The 23,036-nt window shown below is 38.6% G+C and overlaps 1 protein-coding gene and 9 non-coding genes across 10 annotated transcripts in view; all 10 read right to left on the bottom strand.

Moving 5' to 3' along the window:
* LOC114795682 (ryanodine receptor 2-like) overlaps nt 1–23,036 on the bottom strand; it is a 235,565-nt gene that overhangs the window by 188,356 nt on the left and 24,173 nt on the right. Inside the window, exons 61-88 of the mRNA XM_028989221.1 lie at nt 22,001–22,050; nt 21,791–21,851; nt 21,456–21,694; nt 20,064–20,145; nt 19,871–19,989; nt 19,503–19,796; nt 18,984–19,224; nt 18,510–18,597; nt 18,346–18,438; nt 18,014–18,181; nt 17,865–17,924; nt 17,380–17,463; nt 17,171–17,283; nt 16,968–17,064; nt 16,431–16,549; nt 16,284–16,335; nt 16,149–16,196; nt 15,654–15,753; nt 15,349–15,428; nt 14,980–15,056; nt 14,825–14,898; nt 14,093–14,173; nt 13,927–14,015; nt 13,628–13,756; nt 12,593–12,697; nt 12,435–12,516; nt 11,951–12,368; nt 11,015–11,846 (exon numbers count right to left, since the gene is read on the bottom strand). Of these exons, the coding sequence (XP_028845054.1) occupies nt 11,015–11,846; nt 11,951–12,368; nt 12,435–12,516; nt 12,593–12,697; nt 13,628–13,756; nt 13,927–14,015; nt 14,093–14,173; nt 14,825–14,898; nt 14,980–15,056; nt 15,349–15,428; nt 15,654–15,753; nt 16,149–16,196; nt 16,284–16,335; nt 16,431–16,549; nt 16,968–17,064; nt 17,171–17,283; nt 17,380–17,463; nt 17,865–17,924; nt 18,014–18,181; nt 18,346–18,438; nt 18,510–18,597; nt 18,984–19,224; nt 19,503–19,796; nt 19,871–19,989; nt 20,064–20,145; nt 21,456–21,694; nt 21,791–21,851; nt 22,001–22,050 (4,075 nt within the window). The remainder of the gene's footprint in view (nt 1–11,014; nt 11,847–11,950; nt 12,369–12,434; nt 12,517–12,592; nt 12,698–13,627; nt 13,757–13,926; nt 14,016–14,092; nt 14,174–14,824; nt 14,899–14,979; nt 15,057–15,348; nt 15,429–15,653; nt 15,754–16,148; nt 16,197–16,283; nt 16,336–16,430; nt 16,550–16,967; nt 17,065–17,170; nt 17,284–17,379; nt 17,464–17,864; nt 17,925–18,013; nt 18,182–18,345; nt 18,439–18,509; nt 18,598–18,983; nt 19,225–19,502; nt 19,797–19,870; nt 19,990–20,063; nt 20,146–21,455; nt 21,695–21,790; nt 21,852–22,000; nt 22,051–23,036) is intronic.
* trnai-uau (transfer RNA isoleucine (anticodon UAU)) lies at nt 375–467 on the bottom strand. Its single transcript is given in 2 exon segments — nt 375–410; nt 430–467. It is a non-coding gene; the product is annotated as a tRNA-Ile (tRNA).
* trnai-uau (transfer RNA isoleucine (anticodon UAU)) lies at nt 1,420–1,512 on the bottom strand. Its single transcript is given in 2 exon segments — nt 1,420–1,455; nt 1,475–1,512. It is a non-coding gene; the product is annotated as a tRNA-Ile (tRNA).
* trnai-uau (transfer RNA isoleucine (anticodon UAU)) lies at nt 2,465–2,557 on the bottom strand. The gene is given in 2 exon segments: nt 2,465–2,500; nt 2,520–2,557. It is a non-coding gene; the product is annotated as a tRNA-Ile (tRNA).
* Nucleotides 3,509–3,601, bottom strand: trnai-uau (transfer RNA isoleucine (anticodon UAU)). The gene is given in 2 exon segments: nt 3,509–3,544; nt 3,564–3,601. It is a non-coding gene; the product is annotated as a tRNA-Ile (tRNA).
* Nucleotides 5,116–5,208, bottom strand: trnai-uau (transfer RNA isoleucine (anticodon UAU)). The gene is given in 2 exon segments: nt 5,116–5,151; nt 5,171–5,208. It is a non-coding gene; the product is annotated as a tRNA-Ile (tRNA).
* trnai-uau (transfer RNA isoleucine (anticodon UAU)) lies at nt 6,161–6,253 on the bottom strand. The gene is given in 2 exon segments: nt 6,161–6,196; nt 6,216–6,253. It is a non-coding gene; the product is annotated as a tRNA-Ile (tRNA).
* Nucleotides 7,206–7,298, bottom strand: trnai-uau (transfer RNA isoleucine (anticodon UAU)). Its single transcript is given in 2 exon segments — nt 7,206–7,241; nt 7,261–7,298. It is a non-coding gene; the product is annotated as a tRNA-Ile (tRNA).
* On the bottom strand, nt 8,251–8,343 carry trnai-uau (transfer RNA isoleucine (anticodon UAU)). The gene is given in 2 exon segments: nt 8,251–8,286; nt 8,306–8,343. It is a non-coding gene; the product is annotated as a tRNA-Ile (tRNA).
* Nucleotides 9,301–9,393, bottom strand: trnan-auu (transfer RNA asparagine (anticodon AUU)). The gene is given in 2 exon segments: nt 9,301–9,336; nt 9,355–9,393. It is a non-coding gene; the product is annotated as a tRNA-Asn (tRNA).

Here is a 23,036-nt window from a genome sequence, read left to right as displayed (position 1 = left end):
CAGGTTTGTGGATCTCAACTGTACAACATTAAATTGCATTGCTTTCAACCCATGATGACGATGGGCTGTTCCACAATTGAAAATGCTCTAAAATGTGGAAAATTGTCAGTTCTGACCTGACCTAAGAATCTCAAAGCTACACTTGAATAAGAATATTGCTAAAAATGATGTCCAAAGGTTTGAGTCAGTAAAGCGTCTAAATCAAAAATTAGTACATTATGAAGGCATTAAGTCTAATGCACTACCAAGAGGAAGTTTATGTTACTCAGATCTAAAAGGTTGAACTAAGGCTAAAGTTCTAAATGATATTGCATGGCAACTGCCAAAGGACGCTCAGCTCAGGCAAATGAAATGAAATAAGGTTAAAGACACGTTGCTCCAGGTGAGGCTTGAACTCACAACCTCGGCATAGCTCATCAGAAACTGTTTTATAAGTACCGCGCGCTAACCGATTGCGCCACTGGAGCTGCACATGGGTTTCACCAGGTTTTTGGATTTCGACTGTAAACCCTTCAAATACATCGCTCTCAACCCTTGACGACGAGGGGCTGTTCCACAATTGAAAACGCTCTAAAATTTGGAAAATTGTCAGTTCTGACCTAACCTAAGCATTTTAGAGCTACACTTGAATAAGAATATATTTAAAAATGAGTCCCGAGGTTTGAGTCAGTAAAGCGTCTAAATAAAAAATTTGTATATTATGAGTACATTAAGTTTCATGTACTACGAAGAGGAGGTTTATGAGACTCAGATCTAAAATGTTTAACTAAGGCTCTAGTTTGCTCCTCGTGCTCTAGACGTGGCTCGAACACACAACCCCGGCATTACTCATCAGAAACTGTTTTTGAACTTCCGTATGCTAACCGATGAAGCCACTGGAGATACACATGTGGTTAACTAGGTTTTTGGATTTTGACTGTAAACCCTTAAACTACATCGCTCCCAACAAACTTCTCTTTGGTCTTTTGGCATAGCTCATCAGAAATTCTATTGTAAGTACCGCATGCTGACCGATTACGCCATTGGAACACCCATGAGTTTTTCCAGGTTTGTGGATCTCAACTGTACAACCTTAAAATGCATTGCTTTCAACCCATGATGACGATGGGCTGTTCCACAATTGAAAATGCTCTAAAATGTGGAAAACTGTCAGTTCTGACCTGACCTAAGAATCTCATAGCTACACTTGAATAAGAATATTGCTAAAAATGATGTCCAAAGGTTTGAGTCAGTAAAGCGTCTAAATCAAAAATTAGTACATTATGAAGGCATTAAGTCTAATGCACAACCAAGAGGAAGTTTATGTTACTCAGATCTAAAAGGTTGAACTAAGGCTAAAGTTTTAAATGATATTGCATGGCAACTGCCAAAGGACGCTCAGCTCAGGCAAAATGAAATGAAATAAGGTTAAAGACACGTTGCTCCAGGTGAGGCTTGAACTCACAACCTCGGCATAGCTCATCAGAAACTGTTTTATAAGTACCGCGCGCTAACCGATTGCGCCACTGGAGCTGCACATGGGTTTCACCAGGTTTTTGGATTTCGACTGTAAACCCTTCAAATACATCGCTCTCAACCCTTGACGACGAGGGGCTGTTCCACAATTGAAAACGCTCTAAAATTTGGAAAATTGTCAGTTCTGACCTAACCTAAGCATTTTAGAGCTACACTTGAATAAGAATATATTTAAAAATGAGTCCCGAGGTTTGAGTCAGTAAAGCGTCTAAATAAAAAATTTGTATATTATGAGTACATTAAGTTTCATGTACTACGAAGAGGAGGTTTATGAGACTCAGATCTAAAATGTTTAACTAAGCCTCTAGTTTGCTCCTCGTGCTCTAGACGTGGCTCGAACACACAACCCCGGCATTACTCATCAGAAACTGTTTTTGAACTTCCGTATGCTAACCGATGAAGCCACTGGAGATACACATGTGGTTCACTAGGTTTTTGGATTTTGACTGTAAACCCTTAAACTACATCGCTCCCAAAAAACTTCTCTTTGGTCTTTTGGCATAGCTCATCAGACATTCTATTGTAAGTACCGCACGCTGACCGATTACGCCATTGGAACACCCATGAGTTTTTCCAGGTTTGTGGATCTCAACTGTACAACCTTAAAATGCATTGCTTTCAACCCATGATGACGATGGGCTGTTCCACAATTGAAAATGCTCTAAAATGTGGAAAACTGTCAGTTCTGACCTGACCTAAGAATCTCATAGCTACACTTGAATAAGAATATTGCTAAAAATGATGTCCAAAGGTTTGAGTCAGTAAAGCGTCTAAATCAAAAATTAGTACATTATGAAGGCATTAAGTCTAATGCACTACCAAGAGGAAGTTTATGTTACTCAGATCTAAAAGGTTGAACTAAGGCTAAAGTTCTAAATGATATTGCATGGCAACTGCCAAAGGACGCTCAGCTCAGGCAAAATGAAATGAAATAAGGTTAAAGACACGTTGCTCCAGGTGAGGCTTGAACTCACAACCTCGGCATAGCTCATCAGAAACTGTTTTATAAGTACCGCGCGCTAACCGATTGCGCCACTGGAGCTGCACATGGGTTTCACCAGGTTTTTGGATTTCGACTGTAAACCCTTCAAATACATCGCTCTCAACCCTTGACGACGAGGGGCTGTTCCACAATTGAAAACGCTCTAAAATTTGGAAAATTGTCAGTTCTGACCTAACCTAAGCATTTTAGAGCTACACTTGAATAAGAATATATTTAAAAATGAGTCCCGAGGTTTGAGTCAGTAAAGCGTCTAAATAAAAAATTTGTATATTATGAGTACATTAAGTTTCATGTACTACGAAGAGGAGGTTTATGAGACTCAGATCTAAAATGTTTAACTAAGCCTCTAGTTTGCTCCTCGTGCTCTAGACGTGGCTCGAACACACAACCCCGGCATTACTCATCAGAAACTGTTTTTGAACTTCCGCATGCTAACCGATGAAGCCACTGGAGCTACACATGTGGTTCACTAGGTTTTTGGATTTTGACTGTAAACCCTTAAACTACATCGCTCCCAACAAACTTCTCTTTGGTCTTTTGGCATAGCTCATCAGACATTCTATTGTAAGTACCGCATGCTGACCGATTACGCCATTGGAACACCCATGAGTTTTTCCAGGTTTGTGGATCTCAACTGTACAACCTTAAATGCATTGCTTTCAACCCATGATGACGATGGGCTGTTCCACAATTGAAAATGCTCTAAAATGTGGAAAACTGTCAGTTCTGACCTGACCTAAGAATCTCATAGCTACACTTGAATAAGAATATTGCTAAAAATGATGTCCAAAGGTTTGAGTCAGTAAAGCGTCTAAATCAAAAATTAGTACATTATGAAGGCATTAAGTCTAATGCACAACCAAGAGGAAGTTTATGTTACTCAGATCTAAAAGGTTGAACTAAGGCTAAAGTTCTAAATGATATTGCATGGCAACTGCCAAAGGACGCTCAGCTCAGGCAAAATGAAATGAAATAAGGTTAAAGACACGTTGCTCCAGGTGAGGCTTGAACTCACAACCTCGGCATAGCTCATCAGAAACTGTTTTATAAGTACCGCGCGCTAACCGATTGCGCCACTGGAGCTGCACATGGGTTTCACCAGGTTTTTGGATTTCGACTGTAAACCCTTCAAATACATCGCTCTCAACCCTTGACGACGAGGGGCTGTTCCACAGTTGAAAACGCTCTAAAATTTGGAAAATTGTCAGTTCTGACCTAACCTAAGCATTTTAGAGCTACACTTGAATAAGAATATATTTAAAAATGAGTCCCGACGTTTGAGTCAGTAAAGCGTCTAAATAAAAAATTTGTATATTATGAGTACATTAAGTTTCATGTACTACGAAGAGAAGGTTTATGAGACTCAGATCTAAAATGTTTAACTAAGGCTCTAGTTTGCTCCTCGTGCTCTAGACGTGGCTCGAACACACAACCCCGGCATTACTCATCAGAAACTGTTTTTGAACTTCGTATGCTAACCGATGAAGCCACTGGAGATACACATGTGGTTCACTAGGTTTTTGGATTTTGACTGTAAACCCTTAAACTACATCGCTCCCAAAAAACTTCTCTTTGGTCTTTTGGCATAGCTCATCAGACATTCTATTGTAAGTACCGCACGCTGACCGATTACGCCATTGGAACACCCATGAGTTTTTCCAGGTTTGTGGATCTCAACTGTACAACCTTAAATTGCATTGCTTTCAACCCATGATGACGATGGGCTGTTCCACAATTGAAAATGCTCTAAAATGTGGAAAACTGTCAGTTCTGACCTGACCTAAGAATCTCATAGCTACACTTGAATAAGAATATTGCTAAAAATGATGTCCAAAGGTTTGAGTCAGTAAAGCGTCTAAATAAAAAATTAGTACATTATGAAGGACATTAAGTTTCATGTACTACGAAGAGAAGGTTTATGAGACTCAGATCTAAAATGTTTAACTAAGGCTCTAGTTTGCTCCTCGTGCTCTAGACGTGGCTCGAACACACAACCCCGGCATTACTCATCAGAAACTGTTTTTGAACTTCCGTATGCTAACCGATGAAGCCACTGGAGATACACATGTGGTTCACTAGGTTTTTGGATTTTGACTGTAAACCCTTAAACTACATCGCTCCCAAAAAACTTCTCTTTGGTCTTTTGGCATAGCTCATCAGACATTCTATTGTAAGTACCGCACGCTGACCGATTACGCCATTGGAACACCCATGAGTTTTTCCAGGTTTGTGGATCTCAACTGTACAACCTTAAAATGCATTGCTTTCAACCCATGATGACGATGGGCTGTTCCACAATTGAAAATGCTCTAAAATGTTTAAAATTGTCAGTTCTGACCTGACCTAAGAATCTCAAAGCTACACTTGAATAAGAATATTGCTAAAAATGATGTCCAAAGGTTTGAGTCAGTAAAGCGTCTAAATCAAAAATTAGTACATTATGAAGGCATTAAGTCTAATGCACTACCAAGAGGAAGTTTATGTTACTCAGATCTAAAAGGTTGAACTAAGGCTAAAGTTCTAAATGATATTGCATGGCAACTGCCAAAGGACGCTCAGCTCAGGCAAAATGAAATGAAATAAGGTTAAAGACACGTTGCTCCAGGTGAGGCTTGAACTCACAACCTCGGCATAGCTCATCAGAAACTGTTTTATAAGTACCGCGCGCTAACCGATTGCGCCACTGGAGCTGCACATGGGTTTCACCAGGTTTTTGGATTTCGACTGTAAACCCTTCAAATACATCGCTCTCAACCCTTGACGACGAGTGGCTGTTCCACAATTGAAAACGCTCTAAAATTTGGAAAATTGTCAGTTCTGACCTAACCTAAGCATTTTAGAGCTACACTTGAATAAGAATATATTTAAAAATGAGTCCCGAGGTTTGAGTCAGTAAAGCGTCTAAATAAAAAATTTGTATATTATGAGTACATTAAGTTTCATGTACTACGAAGAGGAGGTTTATGAGACTCAGATCTAAAATGTTTAACTAAGCCTCTAGTTTGCTCCTCGTGCTCTAGACGTGGCTCGAACACACAACCCCGGCATTACTCATCAGAAACTGTTTTTGAACTTCCGCATGCTAACCGATGAAGCCACTGGAGCTACACATGTGGTTCACTAGGTTTTTGGATTTTGACTGTAAACCCTTAAACTACATCGCTCCCAACAAACTTCTCTTTGGTCTTTTGGCATAGCTCATCAGACATTCTATTGTAAGTACCGCACGCTGACCGATTACGCCATTGGAACACCCATGAGTTATTCCAGGTTTGTGGATCTCAACTGTACAACATTAAATTGCATTGCTTTCAACCCATGATGACGATGGGCTGTTCCACAATTGAAAATGCTCTAAAATGTGGAAAACTGTCAGTTCTGACCTGACCTAAGAATCTCATAGCTACACTTGAATAAGAATATTGCTAAAAATGATGTCCAAAGGTTTGAGTCAGTAAAGCGTCTAAATCAAAAATTAGTACATTATGAAGGCATTAAGTCTAATGCACAACCAAGAGGAAGTTTATGTTACTCAGATCTAAAAGGTTGAACTAAGGCTAAAGTTCTAAATGATATTGCATGGCAACTGCCAAAGGACGCTCAGCTCAGGCAAAATGAAATGAAATAAGGTTAAAGACACGTTGCTCCAGGTGAGGCTTGAACTCACAACCTCGGCATAGCTCATCAGAAACTGTTTTATAAGTACCGCGCGCTAACCGATTGCGCCACTGGAGCTGCACATGGGTTTCACCAGGTTTTTGGATTTCGACTGTAAACCCTTCAAATACATCGCTCTCAACCCTTGACGACGAGGGGCTGTTCCACAATTGAAAACGCTCTAAAATTTGGAAAATTGTCAGTTCTGACCTAACCTAAGCATTTTAGAGCTACACTTGAATAAGAATATATTTAAAAATGAGTCCCGAGGTTTGAGTCAGTAAAGCGTCTAAATAAAAAATTTGTATATTATGAGTACATTAAGTTTCATGTACTACGAAGAGGAGGTTTATGAGACTCAGATCTAAAATGTTTAACTAAGCCTCTAGTTTGCTCCTCGTGCTCTAGACGTGGCTCGAACACACAACCCCGGCATTACTCATCAGAAACTGTTTTTGAACTTCCGCATGCTAACCGATGAAGCCACTGGAGCTACACATGTGGTTCACTAGGTTTTTGGATTTTGACTGTAAACCCTTAAACTACATCGCTCCCAACAAACTTCTCTTTGGTCTTTTGGCATAGCTCATCAGACATTCTATTGTAAGTACCGCATGCTGACCGATTACGCCATTGGAACACCCATGAGTTTTTCCAGGTTTGTGGATCTCAACTGTACAACCTTAAAATGCATTGCTTTCAACCCATGATGACGATGGGCTGTTCCACAATTGAAAATGCTCTAAAATGTGGAAAACTGTCAGTTCTGACCTGACCTAAGAATCTCATAGCTACACTTGAATAAGAATATTGCTAAAAATGATGTCCAAAGGTTTGAGTCAGTAAAGCGTCTAAATCAAAAATTAGTACATTATGAAGGCATTAAGTCTAATGCACTACCAAGAGGAAGTTTATGTTACTCAGATCTAAAAGGTTGAACTAAGGCTAAAGTTCTAAATGATATTGCATGGCAACTGCCAAAGGACGCTCAGCTCAGGCAAAATGAAATGAAATAAGGTTAAAGACACGTTGCTCCAGGTGAGGCTTGAACTCACAACCTCGGCATAGCTCATCAGAAACTGTTTTATAAGTACCGCGCGCTAACCGATTGCGCCACTGGAGCTGCACATGGGTTTCACCAGGTTTTTGGATTTCGACTGTAAACCCTTCAAATACATCGCTCTCAACCCTTGACGACGAGGGGCTGTTCCACAATTGAAAACGCTCTAAAATTTGGAAAATTGTCAGTTCTGACCTAACCTAAGCATTTTAGAGCTACACTTGAATAAGAATATATTTAAAAATGAGTCCCGACGTTGGAGTCAGTAAAGCGTCTAAATAAAAAATTTGTATATTATGAGTACATTAAGTTTCATGTACTACGAAGAGAAGGTTTATGAGACTCAGATCTAAAATGTTTAACTAAGGCTCTAGTTTGCTCCTCGTGCTCTAGACGTGGCTCGAACACACAACCCCGGCATTACTCATCAGAAACTGTTTTTGAACTTCCGTATGCTAACCGATGAAGCCACTGGAGATACACATGTGGTTCACTAGGTTTTTGGATTTTGACTGTAAACCCTTAAACTACATCGCTCCCAAAAAACTTCTCTTTGGTCTTTTGGCATAGCTCATCAGACATTCTATTGTAAGTACCGCACGCTGACCGATTACGCCATTGGAACACCCATGAGTTTTTCCAGGTTTGTGGATCTCAACTGTACAACCTTAAAATGCATTGCTTTCAACCCATGATGACGATGGGCTGTTCCACAATTGAAAATGCTCTAAAATGTGGAAAACTGTCAGTTCTGACCTGACCTAAGAATCTCATAGCTACACTTGAATAAGAATATTGCTAAAAATGATGTCCAAAGGTTTGAGTCAGTAAAGCGTCTAAATCAAAAATTAGTACATTATGAAGGCATTAAGTCTAATGCACAACCAAGAGGAAGTTTATGTTACTCAGATCTAAAAGGTTGAACTAAGGCTAAAGTTTTAAATGATATTGCATGGCAACTGCCAAAGGACGCTCAGCTCAGGCAAAATGAAATGAAATAAGGTTAAAGACACGTTGCTCCAGGTGAGGCTTGAACTCACAACCTCGGCATAGCTCATCAGAAACTGTTTTATAAGTACCGCGGGCTAACCGATTGCGCCACTGGAGCTGCACATGGGTTTCACCAGGTTTTTGGATTTCGACTGTAAACCCTTCAAATACATCGCTCTCAACCCTTGACGACGAGGGGCTGTTCCACAATTGAAAACGCTTTAAAATTTGGAAAATTGTCAGTTCTGACCTAACCTAAGCATTTTAGAGCTACACTTGAATAAGAATATATTTAAAAATGAGTCCCGAGGTTTGAGTCAGTAAAGCGTCTAAATAAAAAATTTGTATATTATGAGTACATTAAGTTTCATGTACTACGAAGAGGAGGTTTATGAGACTCAGATCTAAAATGTTTAACTAAGGCTCTAGTTTGCTCCTCGTGCTCTAGACGTGGCTCGAACACACAACCCCGGCATTACTCATCAGAAACTGTTTTTGAACTTCCGCATGCTAACCGATGAAGCCACTGGAGCTACACATGTGGTTCACTAGGTTTTTGGATTTTGACTGTAAACCCTTAAACTACATCGCTCCCAACAAACTTCTCTTTGGTCTTTTGGCATAGCTCATCAGACATTCTATTGTAAGTACCGCACGCTGACCGATTACGCCATTGGAACACCCATGAGTTTTTCCAGGTTTGTGGATCTCAACTGTACAACCTTAAATTGCATTGCTTTCAACCCATGATGACGATGGGCTGTTCCACAATTGAAAATGCTCTAAAATGTGGAAAATTGTCAGTTCTGACCTGACCTAAGAATCTCAAAGCTACACTTGAATAAGAATATTGCTAAAAATGATGTCCAAAGGTTTGAGTCAGTAAAGCGTCTAAATCAAAAATTAGTACATTATGAAGACATTAAGTCTAATGCACTACCAAGAGGAAGTTTATGTTACTCAGATCTAAAAGGTTGAACTAAGGCTAAAGTTCTAAATGATATTGCATGGCAACTGCCAAAGGACGCTCAGTGTCCCTCAGGCATAATGAAATGAAATAAGGTTAAAGACACATTGCTCCAGGTGAGGCTTGAACTCACAACCTCGGAATATCTCATCAGAAACTTTTTAATAATTACCGCGCGCTAACCGATTGCGCCACTGGAGCTGCACATGGGTTTCACCAGGTTTTTGGATTTCAACTGTAAACCCTTCAAATAAATCGCTCTCAGCCCTTGACGACGAGGGGCTGTTCCACAATTGAAAACACTCTAAAATGTGGAAAATTGTTAGTTCTGACCTTACCTAAGAATCTCAAAGCTACACTTGAAAAAGAAAATAAAATTGTCCAAAGTTTTGAGTCAGTAAAGCGTCTAAAACAAAAATTAATCAATTGTGAGGACATTAAGTCTAAAGTCATTGTCCCTGAAAGATAATGAAAGGAAATACGGTAACAGAAGCTTTGCTCCAGGTGAGGCTTGAACGCACAAAATCGGTATAGCTTGTCAGACATTGTTTTATAAGTACCACGCACTTATCAATTGCGGCACTGCAGCTACACATGGGTTTCACCAGGTTTGAGGGTATTTACTGTAAAACCTTATACTCATCTCTCAACCCATTTTTGCGTTGGGCTGTTCCACAATTGAAAACAGTCTAAAATAAGGAAAATTGCCAGTTAGGGCCAAGCTACACTAGCATAAGGCAATTGTGTAATCTTAGCCAATGGTTTGAGTCAGTATAGCGTCCAAATAAATAATTTGTCAATTATGAGGACATTAGGTCTAGTGCACTGCCAGACATACTCAGACAAAATATGCTGAACTAATGCTAAAGTTCTAAAAGATCTGGCATGGCAATTGCCAAACGGAGCTCAGTGTTTTTCAGAAATAATGAACTAAGGTTAAAGACAGGTGAGGCTCGAACTCAGTCTAGGCATAGCTCATCAGACACTGCTTTATAAGAAATAAAGCTTTAAAACTTTGAAACAACTCTCTTCAACCAACATTGCTTTGGTCTTTTCTACATTTGAAAATGATAAAAAAGAAATTGTCAGGTTTGGTATGACAACTGCTAAATGAAGGTCTCCGTTCCTCAGACCAAATGAAATAAATTAAGGTTAATTTAGATATGTTGTTTCAAGTGAGGTTTGAACTTACAACGCGGCAATGTAGGTGCCAAACCGCCCACCTACACTAAACTGTTTATAACCTCCATGTAACACACATCTAATATTCAACTATTTACATCCAACCTACTCAATTCCTTTTCTTTCTTAGTTTAGCAAGCTTTTCTCCCAAGTGAAAGCTGATAAGCAACGCAGTTCCCACTAAAAGTGAATGTAAATATCAATACTGTAATGCCTTTTATATGTTTAAGTCTGATATGTATGCATCTGGTGCTGGCCCCAGAATATTAATACTCTAATGCCTTTTATATGTTTTAAGTCTGATGTGTAGTCAATGTGGCCCCCCGAGCTTGTTTGCCCACCCCTGCCATAGAATAACCGAGAGATGAATAGTAAGTCAGTAAAACAGCCACTGTCCCAATGCAGCAAGATGATTGAAACAATTGTGTTCAATACTTTAGATGTTCAGTTCTCAATTAATACAATAATTTTCTAGGAACAGTGAAGCTGTAACTTTAGCACATCTCACTGTGCACTAGTTTATAATACTGGAGATCAGGAAACAATTATATATATTTAATTGCCAAATAAAACAACCTCCACAAGTTGTTTTATTTGGCAAGCTGCTTTTTGTGGTGTTTTGTTTATAATGTAGAATTACCTCAAAATCTGGATTTGATTCAAGTTTCATGGTTGAAGAGCAATGATGATGAAATGTGGCTTTTGGTTTTTGAGCAAGGAGTCTGTACTTTCCACTTTCCTTACTCAGATGTAGTCCAAAAATATTTTGGTCTTTGTAGATATCTGAGAGGTCTGTATCAAAATCCATACTTCTTATTAGATTCTTTCTTGCCTCAAAAGAGTCGTTTTGATTCTCAGATCCATTCCCCAAACTCACAGTGCAGCTTTGAAACTCATCCAGGATGGGATCGGGTATGTCAAGTATAAGGTCAGCAATTCTCATGCTCTTCACCCTCTCAATTAATCCCCCATTAATGAAAATGAGGTAGAGTACATGGAGGAAGAAGGTGATCATATGGAGCCCCTTTTCTGCCATGTGAATAAAAAAAGCGCAAGAGGTCGCAAAAAGACTTCTTATTGTCATCTTCTTCTTTTGCCTCCTTATTTGACTTGATGATAACATTTCTATCACCAATCTTACAGCATACCATGGAGCAAAAAGAAATTGTTGCCACGTGGAATTATTTTCACCTTTTTTCTCACCATCAATGTTCTTTTTTTCATCCTTTACCGAAATCAAACCAGCAAGCTGCATTTCAAAGATGGTGTCCTCACAGAAGTTCACAAAGAGTTCCATCTTCTCCTTCTCAGCCCCCTTGTTAATAACATCAAATATGAACTGTCTTTTAGATTCCTTCACCTGGGGTTTGTCCCACTGTCTTCGGCTTGACTCACTGATCTCAAAATAGACTCTCTCGATACACTTACCACTACCTAGGATCTCAATCCGGCCCAGGTTGGGCTGGAAGTACCTAGTTTATAAAAAAAAAAAAATGCAATGTATCACACAATGAAATCATGCAAAAATGTAACTAGGAAGTACCACATTTCATAAAAAAAATACAAATGCAGATACCTGAGCACACTCTCAGCCAGTTTCAAAAAAGTGGACAAGCGACCATCACCAGGCATGTGTTCTGACAAACTGGTGAGGAGCACAGCTATGTTGAAACTAATATCTTTTGCTGGCTCATGAAAACGTTTCACAAAGGCATGATAGTCCAAGAGGTCACGTTCATTTATTTCCATGCAGGACAACAGGAATTTGGTTTCAAGTGGAGTGTAGGTCTGAGATTCCTCCATGACTCTCTGGATATCTTTTTTGGAGATAAAACCTGTCATGTCCGGGTCGTGTTCTTTAAAAGCATCTGATAAGGTCAGGTCTTTGAATTTGAGGAACATGTCAAAGAACACAAGGATCATTTCCACATTGTATGAGGATTCTTCTAACATATCCACCATCTGTTTGCCAATTGTCCCATTCACCACATTTCCTAGTAAAAGAAGAAGAAGAATGAACACAACGACAAAGATTCAAATATATAGAATTTGTATTTTACCTTCTAACATGGACAGTAGCATAACAACCATGTCCTTTTGTAAATCCATTAACTCTTTGAGCAGCTCAGTTTGACTTGAATCCTGTAAATACATTAACTTTATTTTAGGTAATGTTAAGCTCTTGATAATATGTTGTAAAATGGTCATCGGAACAAACCTGACACAATTTCATCTGCATTTGAGCGAATATGTGGAGGAATCCAACAACAGCATCCCATAGACGACTATGAGCCAAACACTTCTGGTTGCCAGTACAAGGACCCTGTTTACAGGACGTGTTGATATTTTAAAATGATCTTAAAATGTAATAAATTCGGTGCACAATTTAGAATTTATTTTGATAAAAATGTTATAAACAGTCTCAAATATATACGTACATTCACTGGCTGCATGTGGCTACCACAACCATGATTAACAGCTCTTCATTTTAACCTTGAACCTCTTTGCTTCATCTGTCATTTACATTTAGGAGACTTTAAGTGTTTTTCTCATGGACACAATGGTAGTAAGAGGGGGTTGATAGGCGAGTGTCTAAAACACTAGTCTACTACCACCCCAATAACAGACATGAAGGATTTTATCGGCATTGATTCTGGAACAGGGTCTTCTTTCATGCATAGCACCATCTCAGTGCATGTCACTGTAAATTTTACTGTAGGCGCAGGGGTGTCAGTAAATAGTCTTTGGTAGCACCTAAGTTTTTTCTGAACATCCTAACTCTGCAGAGACTTGTTGGGTCTTCTTTCAGACCTTGGCAACAACTTCCAATAACAATGGACACTGCAGCTGTTTAGAAATGATTCCTCCCTGACTTGTGTGAAACTACAATTCTGTTTCTTAGATTGTCAATGAGCTCCCTGGACTTTCCTATTTCTCCCAAAGAGTCCTGTCAAACATATGTCACCTGCTTATAACCACTAGTGGGAATATAAGAGAGCCTGATCACTGCTAATATTTATCTGGGTGTATGTATATACTTGAGTATGTACGTATAGTTTTGATCCCTTTGCGAATTTTTGAAAATCAAAAAATAATCAAAAATAAATCTAATAATAATGTTGAGCATTAATAATAATAATAATAATGTTGAGGTTTAATATTTTAAGATATGGTCATTTTCACTTTCACTTTCACAAGTAGATACATTTATCATAGTTAAATAAACATTACTAAATAAAATGTGGACATCTACCTGAATATATTCAGTGAGACTGCTAAAAATCTGTTTGGCCACAGCAATTGCTTTTGAGAAATTCCGTTGCCCATGTACATCTACAACCTCCTTTGCTGAGTAATGCCAGTAGAAGTCACTCACTGATTCCTGTTGATTTCAAAAATCCAAAATATTTGAAATCATTTTGAAGTGATAACATTGGCGAATATAATATACAAACATAAATGGATATATATTTTCAATCAGCATTTTATACATTAAATAGTAAATCCCATTATGTATTTATTTCTTTTCAAAAATGAAAATGAAAGTTGCACCTGTATCCTCAGTAGGTAGTCCACAGTTGATATTACAAGATTAACTGTTGTGTTGTTGCCAGTTTGGGTCCTAAGGTAATTCTGAAAATCTGAAGTTTCTCAACATTAATGCTTGTAACATGCGTGATGTATATATTTGATGTTTTGTGTGTGTGTTTTATAAAACCTGAATTGTGACCTTCACACAACAGTTGAAGAAAACGAAAGAGGTCACAAGTTAGTCCTTCATCTGACATTATCTTGTCACCTGAGAAAGAGAGGTTGAGCTCTGTGAGAGTTACGTCTGTTGGCTGTAGATGAACACCAAAGTAGCAATCTGCCACCTTAACCGATTGTATTTGGACAGTTCCTTTGTCTGCTTTGACCAATGTGATCATAAGTCTATGGAAACATTCAGATGTCAGTAACATTATCTGACCTGTCCATTTGCATGTATGTTATCTGTTCACTGACCAATAAAATACATTTACATTTGATGAATTAGAATCAAGAGTTACAGGGACAGTCCCTCTGGAGACACTCAGGGTTAAGTGTCAGCTCAGAAACACAATGGTTGTAAAGTGAGGTTTGAACCTGGGACTTACCCCAAAAGGTATAAATAAATGATGTAAAAATATATATATAAAGTGAGTGTTCAAATCTCTGTGAAGAGTTTCAAAAACTCTTTTAAAAACCAACTACACTACTGATCCTGGGACAAAATGTCATTAAGAATTTGAACAGATGTACAGTATGTACAGTTTTTATGGCTTGAGCACCTGTCACACTAAAAGTGAGAAACTAATCATAGAAAGTCTAAATATGAACTCCTGAACTATTCTCAACAGGTATAATAACCATAGTAGCACAATGTTTATGGAATTAATTACATGGAATGATTTCATGAAAACCAAAATACCTGCACTGTCTTCTGTAACCAGACCCAGCCCGTCTGCCTTTTTCTGTCTCTCAAATACACTGAGATTCAGAACACTGTGAAATGAGCAGCAATACAGCAATATATGTCAAAATCACAGAGGAAAAGGCAGCTAATGGATGTCCTTACATACAAACCTGCAAGTCTGCATGAGGTCTGCTAGACTCTGGAAGAAACCCACATCCCGCTTTTGTCTTAAATAGTCCAACATTTTCTGCAAAAATGACAATGTCAGTGTGCTATAAAAAGGTTGCTGATTCATTGGAAAATACTTCAAGTTCTGGTTAGACGTTTCTGACTGTATTTACATTTTATACAGACAAAATATGGGTATTAGTAGAAATGAAGCATGTCTTTTGCATGCTTTAAAATGTGGCTTTAATATAAAGCAAATTGTGATGTAAATATGGGTTATGAGTAAAAGAGATTTTTGTATTTTTTGTTTTTAGTGCACAGTCAATAAGCATGTGTATTTTATGTCATTATGAACCTCCAAACGAAGGTACCTGTTGCACAGTGGCATTTCCTCCGTTGAGAATAGCAATTCCAAGCTTCAGTGTGGACTCCAGTACTGGTCCCTTAGCACCTTCGGACAACAGTTAAGATCTTTCAACCGTTAGTCCCTTTTTTAAAATTATTTATTTCATTCTAGCATTCTATCCCACTACAAAAAAATTAATAAACTGTCAAGGCATGAACATCACTTCTACTGCAGTGGCTATTCAGTAAGATAGGTTTTTATCATAAAATATGTGGAATTAGTGACGTAACAAGGGCAAAATCAGACAAACATTAAGATAACATTTCATACCCCTGCTTCTGCTGATGGCCTGTAGCACCAGCTCAGCTGCCCCACGATTGTGTAGCCTAGCTTGTTCATATAACAATTTCTGTTTCTCCATCTCCTTCTCCTGTTGATTACGAGAGTATAAGATAGGACTTCTACCCATTTGTAGCTTTAGCATTTACTGTGAGTCTTTAGCAACCTTAATCCTAATTCACCTCAGGATAGAAAATCTTAAATAATAGGTGTGTGTAAAAACCATGTGAAAACTCTGAAGAAAAGAGAGAAGGAGTGAATTAAAATATCCATATCGTTGGGTTAGCCTAGGAAATTTCCTATTGGCTCATCGTTATTAAAATATGTCACAATTATTTCTCACACACAAAGAAAATCCATTTATTCAGAAACTATCACAGATGGCCCAAAAACACAACGAACCAGTTCTGTGATATAAATCTTATGGTCAGAATGCTCATGAATTTTTAGCTCAATATTACGATATACTAATGCGCAAAATCAAACCTCAAATGATTTTACATCTTCATCTTCCTTCTCTTCTCTGTGACAGCTCTGAAGACATAGGATAGAATAAATCCAGCTCATGCTTTTCTTTATTTTATAAATAACATGAACGCCATGATGATATGATGGTCTCACCTTGGACATGATTGATGCAAAAGATGCATAAAGACCATTTACCTCCAGGCTGCTATGGATTCAAAGAGAACAAAGCGTTGAGAAGATTGATAGATATCAATCTATCTTAAAGTGTGGTGCAATCAAATGATAAGTTCCTTCGTGTACCTCTTTTCTGTCAAAGTACTTTGGCTGAACAGTGTGATTAACTGATGAAGAGGATCGATGCACATTTTTCTCTCGTATGTCACATCACTTTCTTCTTTGCATTTGTCCTCGTGGCCTCCCTGATCAACACACCATGCGCACATTTAATTATAATGCAACTATAGCCTAGATTTAGCGCAAAACCTTACAGAATAACAAACAAAGGCATAAGTGCAGTTTCGGGTTTAGCAAGGATGTGCACAACAAATGATGGCTTTTGAAGACAGAGCACGGGAAGCCCATTCCAGCATAGAGACCACATTTTGGAGCAAGGCAACACAGGAATTTTTCTGTTCCTGACCCCTGCAGCGCCAAAGGCAAGCCAGGCAGTTCACTATTGCTATGTAAACCATTTTGCCTTGACTTGTTTTAGCGACCCTAGCATTGCAATAAAAAAATTTATCTTAACGTATTACATTGTCCAACAACATTTGAAACCATTTTAAAAATGCATTATTATGAAATTCAACAAGAAAGTTGTAATAAAAGGTCTCTTACAGTCAAAGTCTCGATCATCTTATTTTCAAATGAATCAGTCTCTGCTTCTACCCAGGCCTTACAATATCCCATTAAAAAAAGGTTCACAGCTGAATGCCTGCAAAAGAGACAGCAAGACAAGCAAACAAGTGAATTTTTTATTTGTCGTCTAATAAAGAAGACTAGATGAATCATCTAATCTTGCAAAAAACTGATTTATATGCCTGGGTATATTGTAAAGTGGTGCCATTCTGAAACAGGCCACCACGGCTCTTTTTCTCTGTTTAGACAGCAGCTTGCTCCATGCACTTTTCTTTATCCTCTGAGGGCGCTCCAGCTGCAACAGACAATTAAATAGGGCTGTAAATGCATTTTAAAGAAAGACACCAGACCATCAGCAGAACATGAGAGGGCTGCCTGCTTGTGAACTCACCAGGTCCAAGTGAAAGAGAACTCTTGCAACACACAAAACACGTTCTGTATTCACTTCGATGTCAAATGTGTTTTCTGAAATTTCCTGCCAATACAGAAAACAGACAAGTCTTCAAGTGTAGATAAAAGTGAGGAAATAAAAACGTTAAATATAATTAATTAGCAGTTTCACTGTTACACAGACTGTCCACATCATTAAAACCACCGATTGGGGAAGTGGATTCTTGAACCATTGTTATATTGTTGTTATATGTATTGTTATAGTTGTTATATAAGTTAAATAAATCTGTTCATGTTGTTGAGAGAAAGAAGGTTCTGACTGACATGAATATAACCAGATGAATGGGTCAGATCATTTCAGGTCTTGTGGGGTCTTCCTTGTGTAATTCATACTCTGCAGTCTTAGAGGAACAAGGGGAGCCTACACAATATCAGGCAGATGGTTGTAATGCTGCTTGATGAACATTATTTTTTTTTCTGGATTACCATATTTTCTTTCTGAAGCCTTTTGCAGATGGTATCTTCCACTTCATCTTCTGTGTCCTTCTGAGAGCAAACCAGAAAATGTGATCTGAATTAACCCCCTGTTCACATGTAGAATATAATGAAATTAATATAATGATTTGTTTTTCTACTTGACCCAGTCGTCTCTTAGCCTCAGTTATGACATCCTGGGCACCAGGGGGACAAACAGTCAGACCAATAGATAGAGATTTCTTCACTGCAGCCACAATGAGAGAGGTTTGCGCAGAGTAGTGGTCACCCTTTCTCTTCAACTTCCTCTTCTCTTTTTGGAGAGCGCACTGTTTATGAATACAGTGGCATCTACTGATAATGCATTGGCAACTATCTCTCTCGAAATCATATTCAAATGCATATATTCTATTGGTTACCATATAGTAGTGGCTAATCAATGAGGCCAAACATTGAATTCAAATCAAGCCAAATCAGTTTATAATGCCTCTACCTTGGTCATCTTGTTTTTGCTGATGTTAACAAGAAATTCTGCATTATTGATTTCATTCTGGACCACAAAATTCTGCTCTTCCCATTTGAAATTCTGAAAAAACAGTCAGTTATGTTTTTTATGCTTGAAGACAGATGATGATATGCGTTGCTCAAATTGCTCACGTGAGATTTAGCCCAGAAAATGAAAATCTCTGCCATCATGTTAAAGAGACTCTCAGCCTCAGGATTTAGAGCTGTCATCCAAGTTATCCTAGAAACAATCATGAATAAATACATAAATGTTTCATTTCACAACTTATTAAGACAACTAGTCGGACTATGGTTCAGAATTCAGAAGACCACTGCAAGACAAGAACATATGTCTATCACTCTTTTCCCACTTTAAACACACCATTGATTCTCAGTGATTGAGTCAATTTCAGGAAGTCTAAAATATTTAGCATATCACACTAATTTGTACAAAACTGTTTCACGGAGGCATGAAATAATAGGTATTTTATTTTAACAAAAAATGGATACAGAGAAAACTAATAACTAGAGATTGCAGAATTTGATTCGGCTCTGCTTGCCAACGTGAGCAGTTTCAAAGTGAGCGTTCAAAACAATATAGAACATACACATATTTTATACTCTCACCTGTACAAGTCCACGTAAGGGAGGAGAAGAGGGTAGAAAGAATAAATGTCCCGAACCAACACTGCAAATTGGTCCTGGATCAGAAGCTCTGCCTCTGACATGTCACCCCTCCATTCTGTCTTCATAAGGTCCTCCTCAAGCAGAATTGACTCTGCCCTCTTCTTGAGATTCTCCATAATTGGCAAGAAGTGACTCTTCAGAAGTCCAGGTTCTGCCCCACTAATCATTGGCTGAGAAACAACTAGGCAATACAGCAAAAATAGTTGATAAACAGGAAGATGTATAAGTTTGTTGTTGTAATGAATTTTCAGAAAAGTTTTGTGTAAAATAAGTCTCTTTAAAGTCAAGAGTCTATATATTTTATTAATTAGGCTGTGTCTATGTGGCATAAAACTTTTAACAAATTCACTGAACATATTTATTTAGGAACAACAATATGCCACGGTGAGTTTTGAGGAAATAAATGCGTATTATGCAAAGCATACAATCAGTGCTAATTATACCAGGTAACAGACTTACCAGCTAAGTTTTTCATCTTGGTTCCATCAGAGGTTCCTAAGTGTACATAAATGATTGAGAGGATCTGGCCCAAAAGCGCATTGACATGTTGGGTCGTGACAGATGAACAACTGTTCCTTCCCCAGTGGGAAAAATAACTGCAGAGAAGAGGGAGGGTCACCTCAGTGACCTGGGACAGGGTAGCAAGTCGTGCCGAAGGCCCTGCACCCATGAACTCTTCCACCTCTCTCAAAGCTTGGTGTAGAGAGGGAAGGACTTCATGCACCTCCTCAACATGTGAGCCTGCAGGCACACCTGAGAAGGGAGAAAGTCGCTTAGGACGGTCCTTGTGCAGATGTGTATGCCAGTATGGAAGTGTGAGTCTTTACTGGTGTTGCTGGTGCTGGATATAGAGTGGGGTTTGAGCTCATTCTCAGGAACTTCCAGAAAACACACAGGAAAAGCAGCAGTCACTGCAGCCAGGCATGCTCCCAATTCTGACCTGTGCCTGTAGCAAGAATTGATATATGTTGATTTTTATTATTAATGAATCAGAAAAAAATATGTGTATAGTCTACCCACCCCTCTACATAGATGTTTTTACAGGTCCCCAAATAATAAAGGCTGGTCAGGATCCTGTAACAGGATCCTTTGATTTCGCCGTCTGAAATAAAAAGATAGCACGGTATAGAACATTTTTGAAACTTAAATGATAAATCATTCTTCATATTAAGGTCTTAAATGGATCAGTCAGCAGTCCATTCATATGAACGCTTTTTTAACATCATGTTTGACAGAAGGTTACACTGTTTATTTTGAATATCAGCAGTTTTCTGACATATACACATGGCTAGGTATAATAATTCATAAACTGTGTGTGTGTGTAATATAATTTTCAGGGGGTACGGAAAGTAATCTGACCTCCTTCAACTCTTCACTCTTTTTTTTTTTGCTAAAAAAGTTATTTTTCTCCTCATTAATGTACGCACAGCACCCCATGGTCCTAAGTATTCACCTTATACCTTTGCTCAGTATTTAGAAGAAGCTTCCCTTTGATCTAATACAAGAATGAGTCTTTTTGGTGAAAAGTATTTTACACCTTTTTGGGGATTTGGAGTTCCTCTGCATTCCTCCTTGCAGATCCTCTCCAGTTCTGGCAGGTTGGATGGTAAACGTTGATGGACAGCCATTTATAGGTCTCTCCAGAAATGCTCAATTGGGTTTAAGTCAGGGCTCTGGCTGGGCCATTCAAGAACAGTTACAGAGTTGTGGTGAAACCACTCCTTCGTTATTTTAGCAGTGTGCTTAGGGTCATTGTCTTATTGGAAGGTAAAAATCTTGGGGCCAGTCTGAGGTCCTGAATACTCTGTTTTTGTCCAGGATATCTCTCTTCTTGGTCGTCCTGTCCCTTCAGTCCCAACAGCATGATGCTGCCACCACCACGCTTCACCGTTGGGGCTATATTGGACATTTGATGAGCAGTGCCTGGTTTTCTCCACACATACCGGTTAGAATTAAGGCCAAAACGTTTAATCTTGGTCACCACAGAAATCTTGTGATATTTTAGTTTTTCTTTGTATATAAATCTGCAAAAATTTCAATAATTCTGTGTTTTTCTGTCAATATGGAGTGCAGTGTGTACATTAATTAGGAAAAATTAACTTAAATGATATTGCAAATGGCTGCAATATAACAAAGATTGAAAATGTAAAGGGGTCTGAATACTTTCCATAGCCACTGTAAGGACTTATGGGATAATGCTTACTGTTGTATGTCAGGATGGCTGTAGAAAATTACCAAATTTAGACGTCCCTAACTATATCAAAGCTCTTCATTTGTCAAGGAAGGACAGCCTGAGCTAGTGCTAAGAAGAAGTTTAATCCATTTAAGTGAATCTAACAGAATTACTGTATCTTTCCTCATCATCACTCTGGCAGATTTCTTTTTAAATGTAAAAAGAAAAAAAAAGTCTACCTATAAGATCCTCTCCATAGTGACATTCTGCTAAGTGCTTAAACAAAGCTGTCAAGACTGGTATCAAAGTCTCCAAGATGTAGGACAAGCCTTGGGGTGCCTCTCTGGACTGGATTATGGTCAGACTGACTGACTCCAATATTATATTATCTCGCACAATCTCCAAATCTGCTGCTGCTTCTTCAAAGAAGGTCCACAAAGCAAGCCAGACTGATTCCACTGGAGTCTGTATGATAGTTCTGAAGAATAGCAATAGCATGAAAATATAAAATAATGCAGTATCAATCTATAAACTAAAATTGTTATCCATCAAACCAATATACTTTTATTCCAACCTTGTGTCCAGTGACCTTGCCAGGGTCTGCATACAATTTGTCAAAGAAGTAGAAATGTTTCCTGGTGCAGAAAAATATAGCAGTGCTTAAAAAATACATAAACCAACAGACACACAGGGTTCCATCCAATCATTAAATCCAATAACAATGGGAAAAAGTGGGAAAAAGACACACAAGTTAGAGTCATTTGTCTCTTTAGGTGCTGCTTACCCAGGAAAGGTGTTACGCATCTGACTAGAGCACCGAGTTTGCAAAACAGACTGAAAATAGAATGAGATGAGGGAAATGTATTAAAGAACGCATGAATGCATAATAAAAACTATCAATTTAACCAGAAAGCCAATTAACCAATTTAACCTCTCAATTTTAACCGTCAGTGACTGATGGACTGGTGTAAGGGCAACAATCTATTTCTGAACATGGACAAATGAAGGAGATAATTGTTGACTTCCGAAGACAATGGAGGGACATCTCCACTGAACATCGACGGTTCTTGTGTGGAGATCGTCAAGAACACAAAGTTCCTTGGTGTTCAGTAAGAGGAGAACCTCTCCTGGAGTCTTAACACCAGCTCAACAGCCAAGAAAGCCCAGCAGCATCTGTACTTCCTAAGGAGGCTGAGGAAAGCCCATCCTCACCACCTTCTATAGAGGGACCATTATGAATATTCTGACCAGCTGTATCACCGTCTGGTCTGGAAACTGCACCGCATTGGGCCGTAAGCCCTTACAGCAGATAGTGAGGACAGCTGAGAAGATCCCCGGAGTCTCTCTTCCCTTCATAACAGACATTAACAACACACGCTGTATCAGGAAAGTCACCAGCACACCCCTCACATGCACTCTTCACCCTTCTACCATCCAGAAAAAGGTACCGAAGCATTCGGGCCCTCACTGACTCTGCAATAGCTTCATCCCACAAGCCATCACCCCTCTGGACTGACACCCTCACACACACACACACACCACTGTTATGTTGTATGATTATGTTGAATGATTATGTTGAATGAATATCATCGGTAATATCATCTATTCACACATCGTCCCATTTTGATTATCTATCTGTAATATCATCTACTAATGCACTGCTCCATTTTGCACAGTAATATTTGCACTATTTTACTTTGCACATTTATTTATAATTAATTTCACCTGTTTAGCGCTGTCTGTCTTATTGTTGTCTAAATTTTTTTTGTTAAATGTTATCTTGTACTGCCTGTGTCCTCTGTTTGCACTATGTAGCCCAG

This window comes from Denticeps clupeoides, chromosome 8 (assembly GCF_900700375.1).
Source record: "Denticeps clupeoides chromosome 8, fDenClu1.1, whole genome shotgun sequence".
NCBI lineage: Eukaryota > Metazoa > Chordata > Actinopteri > Clupeiformes > Denticipitidae > Denticeps > Denticeps clupeoides.
The sequence above is the reverse complement of the archived record's forward strand: the minus strand, read 5'-3'. Positions and strand labels throughout refer to the sequence as shown.